We start from the raw sequence: 19,215 nt of genomic DNA, 5'->3' as shown, positions 1-19,215 counted from the left end.
ATCCTTATTTTTCTCAGCGGATTTTTTCGTCGCCAAAAGATACCATTGCCGGCGCATTACGTTTTGCGTCGGCAAAAGCGCAATTAGCGACGGGTGTACGTCACGGACTTCTGCCGGCGCAAATTTGCGCCGACAAAAGTGAGTTTTTTGTAGTGCTTTGTGTGTGATTTAGAAATATTTTTTATTGAATTAGTTTGTGATACATTTTTATGTTGTGTAAATTAATAATCTATTTTATTCCGTAATTTTTGTTTTAAAATTTGAAGATTTTATTTTTATTCTGATAATTTTGCAAATAGACAAAAGAGATTTGAGAGAGAATCAAAAGGGAGGCTAGGTTTTCATTATATCAAAAAGAGAAAAATAAGAGTACAAGAGCAACAAAATATATAGCCAAAATAATGAGAGGCTAAAAGACTAAACTACCCTTACATAATAATAAAACTTATATTATTAACATCCCCCTCAAACTCACGATGCATTTGCGGGAAGCATCGAGAGTTTGCTAACTAAGAAACGAAAATGAGAAATAGAATGAGCCTTCGTAAACAAGTCGGCAATCTGCATAGCGGAAGTGACAAATGGTAAGGTGATGGTCCCATTCTGATAGTGATGACGAGTAAGATAAAAATCTATCTCAATATGTTTCGTGCGCTCATGAAAAACAGAGTTGCGAGTAATCTGAATAGCACTAACATTGTCACAATGCATCGGAGTGGGATCTGAGAGAATAACACCCATACCGGCAAGTAACTAACGCAACCAAACAATTTCAGCGGCAGTGGAGGCCATGACACGATATTCTACTTCTATAGACAATCGAGAGACAACAGTTTGTTTTTTACTCTTCCAAGAAATAAGAGAATCTCCAAAAAATATACAAAAACCAGTGGTAGATTTGCGATCAGTACAATCACCACCACAATCCGCATCTGAGTAGGCACGTAACTCTAAAGCAGACGTAGATGGAAAAAGAAGACTTTGAAATTGAGTTCCCCGAAGATATCAAAGAATACGAAGCACAGCTCCCCAATGAACGGTAGTGGGAGATGCAACAAACTGACTGACAATGTGAACTGCATAAGCGATGTCTGGCCTGGTGATAGTAAGGTACACTAAGCTACCAACCAGAGTGTGATATAGAGAGGGATCTGACAAGGCAACACCATCAAATGAAGAATACCTGGCATTAAGCTCAAGAAGGGTATCAACAGTGCGAGCATCAGAGAAACGAGCCTGATCGAGAATGTCAGCAATGTACTTAGATTGAGAAAGAAGATAGCCACGAGGAGAGTAAGATACTTCTATCCCTAAAAAGTACCATAGGGAACCCAAATTTTTCATCTCAAATTCACGAGCCAAGTGCGTTTTCAACTCCGTTATCCCATTCGCATCATCCCCGGTGATAATCATATCATCAACATATAAAGAGAGTAAAGTGTGGCCAGAAGAAGTACACCTAACAAAGAGAGTTGAATCATGTGCACTGGGATAGAAGTCGAGAGAAGTAATCACGATGGAGAATTTTTCAAATCAGGCTCAGGGAGCTTGTTTAAGCCCATAAAGAGCCTTCTTCAATCTGCAAACTTCTCCTGAATTATGAGGAACACCTGGTGGAGGAACCATGTAAACTTCTTCTTGAAGAGTCCCATTCAAGAAGGCGTTTTTAACGTCCATTTGAGAAATGGACCACTGTCGAGCAGACGCAACATCAATGAGAGTATGAATAGTGGTATGTTTGGAAACTGGAGCGAAAGTTTCCTCATAATCCATCCCATACTCCTGAGCAAAGCCTTTAGCAACCAAACGAGCTTTGTATCGCTCTACTGACCCATTAGACTTAGTCTTGATCTTGTAAACCCAACGGGAACCAATAGCACGCTTCCCCACAAGAAGAGGAACAATATCCCAAGTATTTGTCTTGTACAATGCAGAGAGTTCTTCAGCCATTGCCTGCTGCCAAAGAGGGTCAAGAATAACCTCTATATAGGAAGATGGCTTAGAGAGTTGGTGAATAGAAGTAAAAAAAGAAGTGAAAGAATCAGAATAAGTGGAGTAGACAAAATCAGGTAACTGTGTGGGCTTATGAATTCTTTGAGGGCAGCGAGGAGGAGAAGGAGGAGGAGGAGTAGGATCCACAATCTCAGAAGCATCTTGGGCAGTAGTAGGGACATAAGGGACTTCGACAAGTTGAGAACCGACATCTGCAGAGTTAAGAGTATCAATAGTACAAGAATCAAATGGATCAATACGAGTGAGATCATATTTGTGTAGATTGGGGGTGTCTGATGGAATAGAGTAGAAAGGTATATGCTCAAGAAACACAACATGACGAGAAACATAGAATTTTTGACTAACAGGATCATAACATCGATATCCTTTTTGACCTTCACCATAACAAAGAAATACACAAAGAGCGGAACGAGAAGTAAGCTTACTACGTTCAACATGAGGACGGAGAACAAAACAAGTGGAACCAAAGACTCTCAATGAAGAATAATCAGGAGTGTGACCATAAAGTTTTTCAAAGGGAGACAGACCTGAAGTGACAGATGACAGAATTCTATTGATGGAATGAACTACAGTCAGAATGGCTTCCCCCCATAAATCACTAGGAACATAAGCAGACAATAAGAGAGAACGGGCAGTTTCAATAATGTGTCTGTGTTTTCTTTCAGCAACCCTATTTTGCTCTGGTGTATCGGTACAAGAGGTTTGATGTAAGGTACCATCTAAAGAAAGCAATTCAGAGAAACAATTGGAGGTATATTCACCACCCAGATCACATCGAAAACATTTTATAACAACATTATGTTGAGTTTTAATAAAAGCATGAAACATTTGATAAATCCTGAGGACATCATAACGATGTTTCATAAGATAGACCCAACAAAAACGAGTATAATCATCGATAAAAGAGACATAGTAACGTGATCCACCTTTTGTTAGAATGGGTGATGGCCCCCACACATCAGAGTGAATCAAATCAAAAGGTGCAAGAGAAACATAAACACTCTTATAAAAAGGTAAAGCAGAAAAATTTGCCAATTTGCAACCACAACAATCTGAAATATCATGGGTTTGTAACTTTCCTAATGCTCCTGTGGAAGCTAAGTACTTTAAACGTGAACCAGAGACATGTCCAAGACGAGAATGCCATAAATAAAAACTAGACGAAGATTAACTTAAACGAAATAAAGACAAATCGACACTAGAAGCTGCAACATCATGAACTCTCAGCTCATCTAAAATGTAAAGCCCCCCTGCCTATGGCCTGTCCCAATCAACTTCTTGGAATGAAGATCCTGCACATAACAACAAGAATTGGAGAAAATAACTGAGAAACCAGAGTCACATAATTGAACAACAGAGACAAGATTCAAAGTAAGATTTGAAATATGATATACATCAGAGAATGACATTTTTGGAGTGCAAATCGAGCCAATCCCTGCTAATGGCATGGGAGTGCCATCAGTGGTCATGACAGATACAGAGGGTGCTGATTTAATGGACAAGAAAGAATTGGAATTAGGTGACATATGATGTGAAGCTCCAGGATCATGGACCCATATAGAGGAAGATATACCTAGTGTGATACTAGAAGGCAAACCTATGTGTGAGGGGGCTGACATGGCGTGTGGCTGCGAGGCAATGAACTTCTGAAACTGCTCTGTGAGTGTAGCAATCGAGGTACTAGGAGTGCTTCCAGAATTTGCAGGTGGAACAATAGCTGCCATGTTCAAAGGCATAGAGTGAAGAGGTCGGTGATCTTAGTTGGCAGATTTCTAGTGAGGAGGCTGATTCGGTGATTGTGCCCTGTTCAACAGTTTGTGACATTGAGCCTTCCAGTGTCCCTTTTGCTTGCAAAAACTGCATTCATCGTAGCCAACCTTGGCTTGAGTCTTGTGTTGATTGTTGGAGGCTGGCCGATGAGGAACTGCAAAGACAGAGGGGTTCGGAGAAGGAAGAATCCCCTTTTCCGCCCCCCTTTATCAACTCGAGACTTCAAGCGCATCTCTTCTGCTAACAACTCATTAACCACCGAATCAACCGACAGAAGAGGACTGCGATGCAGGATTGTTCCATGAAGACCTTCAAACTCATCTCGAAGAGCCATAAAAAACTGAGCCAGATGTTGTGTGTCTCTCTGAGCAATGTAAGTGGCAAATGCCCGTAACTCCGCTGATTCAATAAAAGCAAGCTCATCCCATAGATTAGACATAGCAGAATAAAATTCCTGAACGTTTATGCTATTTTGTTGAAGGGTCTGAATGTCAATCTCCTACTGATACTGCTTTGCGAAATTAGACTGTGTATACAGCCTTGCCAAGTGCTCCCAAACTTCCTTCGCCGTCTCGTATTTTGCCAACTGGATACCGATTGATTGTTGAACCGAGTTGTTGACCCAAGTGATGATTTTCGAATTGTTGGCATCCCAAAGATCCAACTGTTCTGCAAAGCTCTCATCCTTATCGTCCTTCAGTTTCGTGGAAGTTCCAGAAACATAACCCCACATACGTTTCCCTTTCAGAAAATTTTTCATGACATAATGCCAATACAAATAATTCTGCCCATTCAATTGCACATTGATGGAATGAAGCGAATCATCTTTTGTGCCAGCCATGACGAACAATCGAAATCCAAATAGACAGAATAAAGTGCGAAATCCCCAAGATTGGTGCAAAATCCCCAAAATCGGTGCGAAATCCTCAAAATCAAAGCCAAAGACAGAGCAAAATTCCTATAAATAAATAAATTGGGGCGTTGCCCCAAACCCCACGAACTCAGCGGTGAGTTCGATCACCGAGACCGTAATCCTAGCGCAACCGAATCAAGGGTACTCAAGAACCTTGCTTTGATACCATGATAATTTTTCAAATAGACAAAGGAGATTTGAGAGAGACACTACAAAAAAAAGGTGCTATACCGAGAACACTCTACCAAGAACATGTTCTCGGTATAGACATTTCAGATGCGTGGGACATTTTCGCGGTTCTGGAATAGGGTTAGTTCCTATACCGAGAACATGTTCTCGGTATAGGGTTTATAAATATACCCACCTCCGCGAACCCCCTTCTCCTTCCTCTCTTTCCCTCTGGTTCAGTCCGTGCCCTCCGCCGAAATCCCCCATTTTCTTCCCAAAAATTTCGGTTTTAAGTCCAAAAATCTCCAAAAGTGAAGAGGTTTCTCTCTATTTGTTAAAGGTAAGGTTTATTTCTTCATTTATATATATATATATTTATGAAATGGTAATGTATTTTTGTAATTTTTTTTTGAAGGTTGGGTGCGGTTTTTGTTGAACTACAGAGAAAGATTACAAGGAATTGAAGGTGTTGGTAAGTTGTTTTTAATTTTTCTGTTTTTTTTTTAAATTTTTGAATAATTTATGTTTTTTTATATAAATAAAATAATATTAGTTTTAATAAAAATCTAAACTTATTATATTAGGGAGAATGTATTTATTTTTAGGTTTTAAAAATATTTATTAGTAAAAATGAGATTAGGAATTAGAAAATTGTTATATGATTAATTAGTATTTTATTTTATTAAAATAGATTCTATGTTGTTTTGGTGAAAATTATGTGTATTAAACATATTAGTAAACATATTAAATATTTGAGTGTTAATTTGAAAATTTTGGTGCTAATGTTAGTATGTTGTTGTTGTCAATTTTAATTTTTTTGGTTATGTTAGTGGTAAAAAATCAGATTTTATAAATATTGATGATTTGTTGTTGTTAATTTTTAGTAGAATTTTGATATTTTGCTTAGAAAATTGAATAATTAATAAATTTTAGACTAATAATTATAAATTATATAGTCGTTTAAAATGTATTTGTATTTCTCTTTACATGATCTGGGTCTGGATATTTTTTATGTGTTATTTGCAGGATTTTAAATTTTGGGATAGATGAAAATATAGTCGTTATGTTGCCGAATTTTTTATAGAATTGTAGAATTTAGAGATATTGTGACTATTAGTAGAAGTACTCAATAAAATTTCTAATTTAATAAATAGTGAATTGATAAGTAAAATAATATATTTTTTAATTAAGATTAAATAAAATTAACATTAACATTATGCAACTAAATTTTAATAAAAATAAACATTAATTAAATAATTTAAGTAATAATTAAATCCTAAAGTAATTAAATAAATTTTAAACAAATCTTAGAAATTTTGTGTAAATTAATAAAACTATTCAATAAAGCATAAGTAAAATATGTAATTTAATAAATACTGAATTAATATGTAAGAAAATAATATTTGTTAGTTCTGATTAAATAAAATTAACAAATATATTATTAGAAAACCAATTTTAAACATAATCTTAATCATTATTAAAATTAAAATTAATATTTGAAGTTAGAAAAAAATATGTCAAATTTAAATAATTTTAATAATATTTACACTCAAATATATTATAGTTAGATATCATAAAACAACATAATTAACTTCAAAGAGCATAAGACATTATAAAAACAATATTTAATTTTATTTGTTTTTTTCTTTGGTAATAAGAAATTATTACCAAAGATATAATAGTGTGTTATTATCACCTAGTGATAATTTTTTATTTTTTTAGTGTTCATCACAAGAAGCCTTAGACCCGTTTAGAGAGGGTGAGTTATTGAAGACTCTTGAATTTGCCTCTCTCTGAATTAGGACACACACACAAATTGATTGTAAGTTTGATGATTAGTGTTCCGTGCAGTGCTACATTCATACAATGTTGATCGACAAGAGCTGGATTAATTTGACAGATCGATTATCCGATGAGTATGAGGCTGGTGTGATGGATTTTCTCTAGAGAGCTCGGCAGTGCGTTGACTCAAGGGGATTGGTGAAATGTCTGTGTAGGAGGTGTGTCAACGTTGAATTTCAGACGATTGATGTATTAGAAAATCATCTTTTTGTAAATGGTTTTCTACGGAAATATACCAATTGGCATTGGCATGGAGAGGATGAAATAATACCAATGAAGAAAGTGATAGATCAAAATGATGAAGATGAAATGATGGATGTTCTCAATGATGTTATGCAAAATGACAATGACGAATATGAAGAGAATGAGCGCGATCAAGAGATACCTACAACAGACTACAGGGATGGGCAACATTATAACGATTTGTTTGCTGAGACTGAGGCTCCATGATTCCCCGGGTGTCAAAATTACACATCATTGAATTTCTTAGTGAAGTTAATGCATTTCAAAGAGTTGGGAAAAATTCCCAACAAAATTTTTGATGGAATGCTGGAGTTGTTACATGATGCATTTCCAGCCCCAAATAAGCTTCCAAAATCGCATTATGCAGCGAAAAGGTTGTTGCGGAAACTTGGATTGGGCTACGATTCAATCCATGTCTGCAAGCATGATTGCGCATTGTTTTGGAAAGAACATTCTGGAAAAAGAAAATGTCCTGTTTGTGGGGAGGATGATGGGTGGACAAGAACACCAAGGCAAGAAAGTGCCTCATAAAGTGATGCGTTATTTTCCTTTAACCCCTAGGTTAATCCAAAAATATGCATCGAGGCACATTGCTCAACATATGAGATGGCATCACGAGCAACGTATAAAAGAAGATGGTGTATTGCGTCATCCTACTGATGGGAAAGCTTGGAAGGACTTTGATCGAAATAATCCAACATTTGCAATGGAACCCAGGAATGTGCGGCTTGGATTGGCTGCAGATGGATTCAATCCCTTTGGTAATATGAGTTTTCTTATTGTATGTGGCCGGTTGTGTTGACGACATATAACTTGCCACCATGGTTGTGCATGAGAGAAACTAATTTCATGTTGAGCTTATTAATTCCGGGACCTCATTCGCCAGGAAAAGATTTTGATGTTTTCTTAAGACCATTGATTGATGAGTTAAAAGAATTATGGGTGACCGGTGTACAGACTCGAGATGCAGTCGATGGTAGTTTCTTCACTCCTCGGGCAGCTTTGATGTGGACTATAAACGATTACCCAACAAGGAGTATCCTTTCTGGATGGACTGGCCAAGGTTATCATGCTTGCTCTACTTGCAATGTGGCAACACCATCTATTCGTTTACAAAAGAAGGTTGCTTTTTATGGCCATAGACATTTTTTACCAATCAAACATGCCATTAGAAGGGACAAGAAGACATATGGTGTCGTTGAAAAAAGACTACCACCAAAGCCATTAACCATGCAAGAAATGTTCACACAAATGAGTTTTATACCCGATTCTCTTCTTGGTAAGCATGTCAGTTATGGCGGCCAAAAAAGAAAGCGTACAAAAGAGCAAGTAGGTTGGCGGAAAAAAAAAAAAATTTTGAGCTCCCATATTGGGCCAACATAATGTTGCGACACAATCTAGATGTTATGCATGTTGAGAAAAATGTGTGTGACAGTTTAGTAGGCACAATAGTTGGCCTGGAGAATAAGACCAAAGACACAGTTAGTGCCAGAGTAAACTTGGAGAAGATGAATATGAGACTAGAGTTATAGCTGAGGAAGTTGAATGGTCGGATACAAAAGCCTGCGGCCAAATTCACTTTCACTGTTGAAGATCGCCAAAAGTTTTGTCGATTTCTTAAATCAGTGAAGTTTCCAGATGGTTTTGGCTCTAACCTAAGGAAAAATGTGATTGATAATGACAATAAGATCACTGGTTTGAAATCGCATGATTGTCACATCATTATGCAACGCATTTTGCCAGTTGGTGTGCATGCATTCCTAGAGAAATAGATAAGTACAACTATTATTGAGTTATGCACTTTCTTCAAGCTCATTTGTGCGAGAATTTTGAGTCTCAGATTTAGAAAAAGTCAAAACTTCAATTGTTGAGATTTTTTGCAAGTTAGAAAATATTTTCCCACCTGCTTTTTTCGATATCATGGTCCATCTACTAATACATTTACCGGAAGAAGCAATACTTGGAGGACCAGTTAACATGAGGTGGATGTATCCTTTTGAAAGGTATATGAAAAAATTGAAGAATTATGTCCGTAATAAAGCACGTCCAGAGGGGTCAATAGCAGAAGGATATGTGGTTGATGAGGCATTAACATTTTTCTCCATGTACTTGAAAGGTGTTGAGACAAAATTCAATCGTGCATACCGAAATGTAGATGTTGTTCCATCACTTAAAAAGATGTCGGTCTTTCGATCTCAGGGTCGTCCAATTGGTAAGAAATCCTTGACAATTTTGGAAGATGAAGTGAAGAAAATAGCGGATTGGTATATTCTAAACAACTGCAATGAGGTCTTGCCATATCTTCAGTGAGTAATTAAAGTAGTTCATCATTTCATTGCATGTTTATTATAACACTTATTAGAAGATCTTAAATTGGTTGTTTTTGTTTGTTGCAGAGAGCATAGGGAAATTCTACAGACTAGAGGTGTTGAAAACCTAGACCAATTACATAGAGAGGAATTTCCTAATTGGCTTTATAATAAGATTTATCATCTTCGACAAATAGGTTCCTTGGAAGTACATGAAGAATTAATCTCTTTAGCAAACGGTTCTTCAACTTGCGTTGCGTCGTACCCTGGGTGTGTTGTAAATGGAGTAAGATTTTTGTGTTATGGCAGGGACAAGAATCGCAAAACTCAAAATAGTGGAGTCTCTATAGCGGGAGTCGAAAATAATACTTATTACGGCCAGTTGGAAGAAGTTTTAGTGATGTCATATCTTTCTGGTTGTTCTGTTGTATTATTTAAGTGCAAGTGGTTTGACACTAATCAGTCTTCAGGATTAAAGTTTGAGCAAAACATAACGAGTATCAAAACTAGTTCGGAGGCCTTCAAAGATGATAATTTTATCTTAGGAACTCAGGCTAACCAAGTTTTCTACATTGATGACCTTAAAAATAAATCTCATTGGAAAGTCGTCCAAGAAGTGCATCATAGAAATGTGTGGGACATCCCACTAGTTGAAGAACAAGCGGAGGATGTAGAAGTAGATGTTATGCACGACACTAGTTCCTCTAATTTCCAATTATTCGTTGATCTTGGACCGTTGCCACAAATCAGCTTTGAACGTACAAGGGCTCCATTACAATTTGTTGAGATAGATAATGTTGCAATTGAGGAGGAGAGGGAGGAGGAAATGGAAGAGGAAGAGGAAGAGGAGGAGGAGGAAGAGGAATTGGAGGAGGAGGAGGAGGAAGTTGAATATGAAGATGATGAAGAGGAAGATGAACACATAGAAACCGATGATGATAATGAAGATTATTATAGTGATTATTAAGTGGTAATTTTGTAATATGTTGAAGTAATTATTTTTAACAATAATTAATTTTATATAGTTATTTTTAACCGATAAATGTAATTTTAATATCGATTAATTTGACAAATATGGCTGATGTTATTGCTCGATCTCACGGGGGTGATGGTGGAGGTTGCGATCCTCCACGTGGACCGTCAGATATCCCAGCTGATTGTGAACGAGGTAATAATTTACACATTGATATACTCCTTAAATTTTAACAATTAATCCATTTTAATTTTAAAATATTGAATTTGCATACTGTACGCCCTGATTTTCCACGGGCTATTAGAGAGCTGAGATATGGCATAATTATATCAGCCATGTGGACGCCACGTGGGCGGAGCTGCTGTTGTAAGGTCCTACCTCTTTAGCTCGAGGTAACCAAATGTTGACCAAGATTATTTAAGGGCCGAGACAGGGATATGAAGACCGCAAGCCAAGAAGGCATCCAGCTCGAGGTACGAACTGGAGTGGGAAGTCGTGACTCCTTATAAAGTCAACCACACAATGTAAACGTGCATATATCAGACATCACGTGTCTGATATATCCCTGAATTCTCGGACACGCAACATGAACGTGCGTATTCAGGCACCCACGACTGGGTTGGGCCGTGCGGCCCATTATCCCCCTTACCTATTGATTAGACCACACTTCATTTGTCAGGTTTTAGGAATTAATTATGAATGTCACAGAAGTGACATGATGGGTAAGAAGGTCACGGGATAACCCCCCTTACCAACTCCCAGGTGCCCTCTCCTATAAATATGGAGACCCTGGAAGTTGCAAGGGGTTGGATTCTATTGTGTAACGAAATACCCTGTAAGAGAATACCAGAAGCATAGCAATAATATTGGCTGGTGGAGTAGAAGGATTTTAACATTTGAACCACCTAAAAACGTAGTTGTGTCATCAGTACATTTTAAGATCATTCATCTGTTTCGGTTCATTATTAAGCACTAATCTCTTTCTCATATTTTCTTAATTATCTGTTGGCGAAGAACCGCGTCAACAGTTTGGTGCTTTCATTGAGAGCTAGTTAGATTGGTGCTATCGCAAACATCCAACTGTGGCGACCACTCGATCAAGACACGGTAACGAGGCAGAACAACATGATGGGCAGGAGGCTCATCATGCCGCCATCTCCGGTGAGAAAAACCTTGAAGTTTAGCAGCGGCCGGGCAAGCAGCCAATATGCCAGGATGACACTGGAAGTTCGGCACCCTGGCCACCTAATCCAAACCCGGACTTTTACACGGTGGTAGAGATGGAGAACGCTTAGCTGAGGAGTTAACTGGCAAAAGCTAATCAACAGATCAAGGAGGTTTTGGCCCGATTACCCCTTCTTACAACCGATGCTAACGTCGGAAAGAGGCAAGGCGAGACTCGTAAGTCCCGTCGGGGTAATCGGTCCAGGCCTAGCCGCTCGGTCAGACCTCCGACGTCCAACTCTACTCCCTCATCGCACCGCCGAGAGGCAAACTTTGAAGAAATACCCAGGGCCAAACATCAATATAGCCGCTCGGTCCGAACTTCAACTCCCAGCTCACAGCCATCCTCGAGCGCGCCCAGGAGGGCTTGAGGGAATTCTAGAAGGAGATCCGGGGAGGGCTCACAACACCAGCCCATCCCAGCCAGCCGTCCTGTGCCTCGTCCAGATCGCCAGGCGCAAGGCCCGCAAGTTGGCAGGGCCGAAAGGCCCCCACCTAACTTGATCCGCCCTGACGGAACCAGGATTGCATCCCCGGTCAGACATCCTCATTCACCAATAAGATATCCGTCTCTTCCTCGGCCTATCCGTGATATTCCAGCTTATGGAAGCAGCAGGAGAAACCCACCATCCGCAGGACCTTCCCATCATAGCAGGGCACCCAGAGGAAGCCCGGATCCTCACCCCCAGAGGCGGGCTCCAAGCTTCTCTAACGGGAGCTACTGGATCGGAAGTCGCCGGAGTGACCTTTCTGGCGGAGACCTGCGCCAGTGCTTAAGCTCGGCGCAAAGTCCTCAATCCACCCCGAGGGGCGACCTACGGGATCGCCTTAACTCTCATAGGGGAGACCCAGTAGGAGGTGGCAACCATGCTCGCTCAGGGGGAGACCTGTCCAAGGTACGTAACGGCGGGAATGTCCCAAATAACCTATCTCAAGATAGGAGGGGAAATAACCCACCAAATGTATACAATGGATCCGGAGCTGTTGAACAGTCTCGGAATAACCAAGGAAATCAGGACAAAACCCTTGAGCGCCTGGCTCAGATGGAGGAGCTAATGAGGAAGCTCCTATCGGAGAAAGAGAAAGACGAATATGATTCGGGGGACGAGCTTGAGCTCTTCGCCCCCAGCATAGTAGCAATGGCATACCCGCTCGGTTTCTGTATGCCGTACCTGTCCAAATTCAATGGAGACGGAGATCCGTCAGATTATCTGGGTATGTTCAATACACTGATGATGGCCCACAACATTGGCCCCGAGCTGAGGTGTCTGATATTTCCCTCCACACTGACTGGGCTGGCCAGACAGTGGTTCAAACAGAACAAGAAGCAGTCAATCAGCTCTTGGAAAACTTTCTCTGCTGACTTCAAAAGAGCATTCTGAGCCTCCCAGGCTGCTCGCGTCAAGGCCGACTCCCTGGCTAACATGAGGCAACAACCCGACGAGCCTTTGAAGGCTTACCTGAGCAGGTTTGCGAACGTCGCTGTTCGGACCAAAGACGCAGATGACAGCTCCAAGCTCATGGCTTTGAGGACTGGAATCCTCGTCGGAGGGGGACTCTGGAACAAAATACAAAGGAAGGGAGTCAGCTCAGTAAACGAATTCCTAAATAGGGCTCAAGGGTGGATCAACTTGGAGGAGGCCCAAGCCTCAGTTGCAGGAACCAGCCAGGTCCCTGAGCAGCCTACTGGAGTGGGAACGGAGGTCGTGACAGCGACCTAGAACGTTACACAGAATAACCAGTTCGGTGGAGGCAAGAGAAAGGGGAATGGCGAGGGCAACCAGCACGGCCCAAAGAAGAATAAGCCCGGAGAAAAATTTAAGCTGGACTACGCGACTTATACGGAGCTCACCCACTCTAGGGAGAACATCTACCTAGCAAACTCTGCTCGCCTCCCTTGGAAGAAGCCAGAGCCGTTAAAGCACCAGAAGGGGAAGAGAGACTCCTCCAAGTTTTGCCGTTTCCACAACGCGTTGGCCACAATACCGATGATTGTAGACACCTAAAAGATGAGATCGAGACTCTCATCAGAGCCGGCCCCTTGGCTCAGTATGCCCGGAACAGGGTTCCAACCAGCCGACCTGCTCCGGAAGTCCAGGTCAGTCAGCCCGGGTCTCGGGTAGATCAAGACGTCCCTCCTCCAGTGATAGGAGGAGAGATATCCACAATCTCAGGAGGTCCGCATTTGGCTGGCACGAGCAGGGGTGCCCAAAAGAGGTACGTCAACGAACTCAAGGCTCATAATGGAGTAGAGTTCGTCCCCGAGCAGCATCTGCCAAAGCAGCAGCGATTGGAAAGGCAACCAATCATTTTTACTGAAGAAGATGCCAGCCACGTTCAGTTCCCTCATAACGACCCTCTGGTCGTAGCAGTGCAGCTCGCTAATCGGAGGGTTAGGAGAGTGCTGATAGATAATGGGAGCTCGGTAAACCTTCTATTCCGGTCCACGCTGGAGAAGATGGGTTTGACTGTCGCCGAGTTGAAGGCGACCTCCATGATGCTGTATGGTTTCTCGGGAGAAGGATCAGCAGCTATAGGGACGATCGAGCTGGTGATCACCTTAGGAGAGGGACCTCAGATAGTCTCAAAACTCCTTGAGTTCATGGTCATTGACTGCTCCGCTGCATACAATGCCATTTTGGGCCGACCCACACTTATAGCTTTTGAAGCCGTCACCTCCGTTCGCCACCTCGCGCTGAAATTCCCTTCTTCCACGAGGATATGCACGGTCCGTGGCGATCAGCTTGCTACCAGGGAATGCTACAACATTTACATGAAGGGAAAATCGAAACCCGGGCAGCTGACGATGGCCATCCAAGGTGGAGATGAGGAATCTCAGGAACCTTTGCCTAATCCTGAGATTGAAAAACCTCAGAGCGCCGAGGGGGAAAGTATCGTCCTAAGTGAGGATATTGACCCCCGAATAGGCGAGGACAAGTCTGAGCTCCAAGCTATTGAAGAGCTCGAGGAAGTAAATATCGATCCACAAAATCCTTCACGGATGGTTAAGCTTGGGAAAAACCTCTGTGGCAAGAGGAAGGCGGAGCTGGTCAAGTTTCTGCAGGATAATCTGGATGTGTTTGCATGGTCACACGAGGACATGGTGGGAATCAGTCCAAATGTCATCATGCACACCCTTCATTTGGATAAGAGCGTTCCTGCAAAGTCCCAGAAATAGAGGCGCCTGGAAACAACTCGGGCTGAGGCCTTAGAAGAAGAAGTAGCCCAGCTCAAGAAATGCGGCTTTATCAGGGAAGCCAAGTTTCCGGTTTGGGTTGCCAACCCCGTGCTGGTCCCGAAGCCCAACAGGAAATGGCGGACCTGCATCGACTTCTCCGACCTGAATAAAGCCTGCCCCAAAGATTGTTTTCCCTTGCCAAGGATCGACCAATTGGTGAATGCCACGGCGGGGCACGAGCTCATGTCCTTTATGGATGCGTACTCAGGTTATAATCAGATCACCATGAACCCGGTCGACCAAGAGCACACCAGCTTCATGACCCCAACTAACGTCTATTGTTACAAGGTCATGCCGTTCGGATTGAAGAACGCCGGTACTACATACCAGAGATTAAGGAATAGAATGTTTGCCAACCAGATCGGGAAGAACATGGAAGTGTACATTGATGACATGCTGGTCAAGTCAAAGCCTGCCGATAACCATGTTTCCGACCTGGAAGAATGCTTCAAGATACTAAGAGAATACGGTATGAGGCTTAACCCTCAGAAGTGCACTTTCGGGGTTGCGTCTGGAAAATTCCTGGGTTTCATTGTCAACACTAGAGGAATCGAGGCGAACCCCGATAAGATCAGGTCGTTGCTCGAGCTTCCCTCACCCAGGTCGCGTAAGGACGTTCAAGGCCTGACAGGAAGAGTGGCAGCCCTTAATCGATTTATTTCAAAATCCACCGACAAGTGCCTGCCGTTCTACAACCTGCTCCGAGGAAATAAGAAATTCGAATGGACAGAGGAGTGCGAAAGTGCTTTCCTTGACCTAAAGACACATTTGGACGAGCCGCCCGTATTGTCCAAACCAAAGGCAGGAGAGCCTCTCTTCCTCTACCTAGCTGTCACAGAGGATACAGCTAGTGTCGTATTGGTCCATGAAGAAGACCGGGTTCAGAAACTGGTCTACTACATCAGCAAGAGACTTATCAGGGCCGAATCTCGATACCCATTGATGGAAAAGTTGGCGTTCTGTCTTATCACGGCCTCCCGAAAGCTCAGGCCGTATTTCCAGTCCCACTCAATACACGTCATGACCGATCAACCTTTAAGGCGGGTTTTGTAAGAACCTGAAGCATCGGAACGCCTGTTGAAATGGGCTATCAAACTCAGTCAGTTCGAGATTTTGTACACCCCACGAACTGCTATAAAGAGTCAGGCCCTGGCCGATTTTGTGGCAGAGTGCACAGGATTCAGGGAGGATCCTGTGGAAGGGTCACCCCATGTCACCTCGACCCAGGCGTCATGGAAGATCTTCGTGGATGGCTCATCCAATGAGAATGGCTCTGGGGCTGGAATCATTTTGATATCCCCAGAAGGGCATAGATTCCACTCGGCTTTGAGATTCGAATTCAAGGCCTCCAACAACGAGGCTGACTACGAAGCTTTGCTGGCCGGGCTAAGGGTAGCCCAGGAGCTGAAGGCGAGCTCCGTTCAGTGCTTCAGCGACTCCCAGCTCGTGGTAAACTAGGTTCTAGGTGAGTATCAAGCACGGGGAGCCAAGATGGCTGCTTACCTGGCCAAGGTAAAAGTCAAACTGTCCGCATTTGAACGAGGCTCAATCGAGCAGATACCTCGGGAGCAGAACGCTAACACAGACGCTCTTGCCAATCTTGCTACCTCGGGGGAGACGGAGGCTCTGGGGTTAGTACCGATAGAGTTCCTGGAGAAACCAAGTATAGACGAGGTCGGGGCGGAGGTCGAGATGATTGACGCCAGACCGACCTGGATGACCCCCCTCCTCGAGTACCTCACCAAAGGAAAGTTACCTGAGGGACATAATGATGCACGGCGTGTACTGTACCAGGCTCCAAGGTATACGATGGTAGATGGGGTGCTGTACCGACGTGGGCATTCCCTACCTCTCCTACGATGTGTTCTGCCAGGCTAAGCAAAGGCCATCCTGCAGGAAGTGCACGAAGGTTTTTGCCGGGATCACACTGGGGGGCAAAGCCTGGCCCTAAAAGTCTTAAGGCAAGGGTATTACTGGCCCACTCTATCAAAGGACTCGATCTCATACATCAAGAAATGTGACAAGTGCCAGCGATTCGCCACAGTTGCCCGAGCTCCCCCAGTCGAGCTGAAGATGATCTCGTCCCCATGGCCATTTGCTGTCTGGGGAATCAACTTTGTTGGCACCCTCCCTACTGGTAAGGGCGGAGTCCGCTACGCTGTGGTGGCCATCGACTACTTCATGAAGTTGGCTGAGGCAGAACCTTTAGCAACAATCACTTCCAAGAAAGACCTCGACTTCGTGGTCAAGAGCATTATCTGCTGATTTGGGTTACCCAAGAAAATCGTATCCGACAATGGGACTCAGTTCGACAGCGACCTCTTCACCGAATTTTGCGAAAGGTACGGAATTGTGAAAAGCTTCTCATCCGTGGCCTATCCCCAGGCAAATGGCCAGGTCGAGGCTGTCAATAAGACGCTAAAGGCGAGCCTTAAGAAGAGACTAGACGAAGCCAAGGGGGTCTGGCCAGAACAGCTCCCCCAGGTTCTGTGGGCATACCGGACCTCGCATCGGACTCCTACGGGTCATACTCCTTTCTCCCTGACTTTTGGGAGTGAGGCAGTCCTCCCTGTCGAGATTAAGGTATCTTCGCATAGAGTCCAGGCATATGACCAAAACCGCAACCACGAACTACTTTGCGCCTCCCTCAACCTGATTGATGAAAGACGAGAAGATTCGCAGCTTCAGCTCGCACATTACCAACAAAAAATCACTCGTTATTTCAACTCAAAGGTAAAAAAACGCGCTTTTAGCATTGGTAACCTGGTCCTCAGGAGAGTCTTCTTAGCTGGTAAGGATCCCAAAGATGGAGTATTGGGACCGAACTGGGAAGGACCATATCAAATCACTGAGGTCATTAAGGAAGGAACTTACAAATTAGCTCGGCTCAATGGAGAAGCAGTCCCACGAACCTGGAACGCTATTCATTTGAAGAAATATTATCAGTAGCACCCTTGTAAGGCTTAAAGGCCACTTTTTTTTTTTAAGCAATGAGAATTAAATCTTTGTTTATTATTGTGTGTATTTGTGGGTGTAATCTCAAGTAACCACGAAAGACCCTTTCCTAGTTACTTGGGGGGGCATATGGTGCCTGGATATAACCAGGTCACCTTAAAAAGGCTTAGAAGTTGATTCAAATTGATTGATCATTATTTTTCTTAAAAAAAACGAGATATTGATAAAGGATTAACACGAACTAAGTCCTATCCTGGACATAACCAAGTCATAAAACTTAGAAGTTAATTTAAATTGATTGATCGTTGTTTTTCTTAAAAAGCACGAGATATTGATAAAAATTAACGCGAACTAAGTTTTCAAACTAACGTCCTGGACATAACCAGGTCATAAAACTTAGAAGTTAATTTAAATTGATTGATCGTTGTTTTTCTTAAAAAGCACGAGATATTGATAAAAATTAACGCGAACTAAGTTTTCAAACTAACGTCCTGAACATAACCAGGTCATAAAACTTAGAAGTTAATTTACATTGATTGATCGTTGTTTTTCTTAAAAAACACGAGATATTGATAAAAATTAACGTGAACTAAGTTTTCAAACTAACGTCCTGGACATAACCAGGTCATAAAACTTAGAAGTTAATTCAAATTGATGGATCGTTGTTTTTCTTAAAAAGCACGAGATATCAAAAAAAGGTTAACGCGAACTAAGTTTTTAATGCAATGTCCGGAGTGCAACCGGGACTTATCTTAGAAGTTGGGCAAGATTGGTTAACATGTTTTTTCTAAGAAAAGTATAAAAGCATCAATCATAGCACCAACAAATAGAAAAGTGTATAGAAGCAAAAATGGATAAAGCAAATTGTCTCGAGGTGGAAAAACCTCATACAAAAGTTACAAAATAATAATAATAATGTGTTAAAAAAGAAAAAGTAAGGCCCTAGGCTCCACCGGGCTGCTCCGTTGAGGTCGCCGTCTCGCCCTCCTGCTCGGCCGCTGTAGAGGTCTCCCCGGTCTCAGAGGGCACCTCTTGCTGAAGACGAGCTTTAAACCCCTCCAGGAAGGGCTCCCAGACTTCCGCTCCTAGGAAGGAAAAGTCGTCGTCCGGGTTGAAGACCCAGCAGTGATATAGCATGTCCTCCATGGCGGAGCTGGAAGCCGCCTTCTCCTTTTCCAAGGCGGCCTTAGCCTCCTCGACCTCGGTTTTTACAGAGTCCAACGTGGCCCGGGCAGCCTTGGCCTCCTCGAGTTCGGCCGTTACAGCGGCTAGGGCGGCCTTGTTAGCCTTGGCCTCTTGCAGCTTGGGACGGGACGCGTCCAGCTCGGCCTGCGCGGCCGTTAAGGCATCCTTAGCCTCCTGTTCCTGCTTTTGGGCAGTCTTCAGGGAGGTCAAGGTAGTCTGCTGGGTGGCCAAAACAGCCTGATGCTCGCCCCTCATGTCATCGAGCCGAGCCTTGGACCTGGAAATGCTCCGGTGAAGAGCCAAGGCACCCTACAAAGCAAAGAGGCAACTGCCTTAGAAAAAAAAAATATATATATAGAAAGAATGTGCGATGCATGATAAC

General features: G+C 42.6%; 1 protein-coding gene across 1 annotated transcript; it reads right to left on the bottom strand.

The window, feature by feature from the left end:
* Window positions 1-1,005: 1,005 nt before the first annotated feature.
* LOC133824937 (uncharacterized mitochondrial protein AtMg00810-like) lies at window positions 1,006-1,413 on the bottom strand. The gene has a single exon (XM_062257952.1). It carries the CDS (start codon window positions 1,411-1,413, stop codon window positions 1,006-1,008), a length of 408 nt encoding a protein of 135 aa, XP_062113936.1.
* Between the last annotated feature and the right edge of the window lie 17,802 nt (window positions 1,414-19,215).

Source organism: Humulus lupulus, chromosome 3 (assembly GCF_963169125.1).
Source record: "Humulus lupulus chromosome 3, drHumLupu1.1, whole genome shotgun sequence".
NCBI classification, from domain to species: Eukaryota; Viridiplantae; Streptophyta; class Magnoliopsida; order Rosales; family Cannabaceae; genus Humulus; species Humulus lupulus.
The sequence above is the reverse complement of the archived record's forward strand: the minus strand, read 5'-3'. Positions and strand labels throughout refer to the sequence as shown.

Coding starts and splice junctions, on each gene's coding strand:
- LOC133824937 (XM_062257952.1), bottom strand. CDS start 1,413: ATGATTATCACCGGGGATGATGCGAATGGGATAACGGAGTTGAAAACG.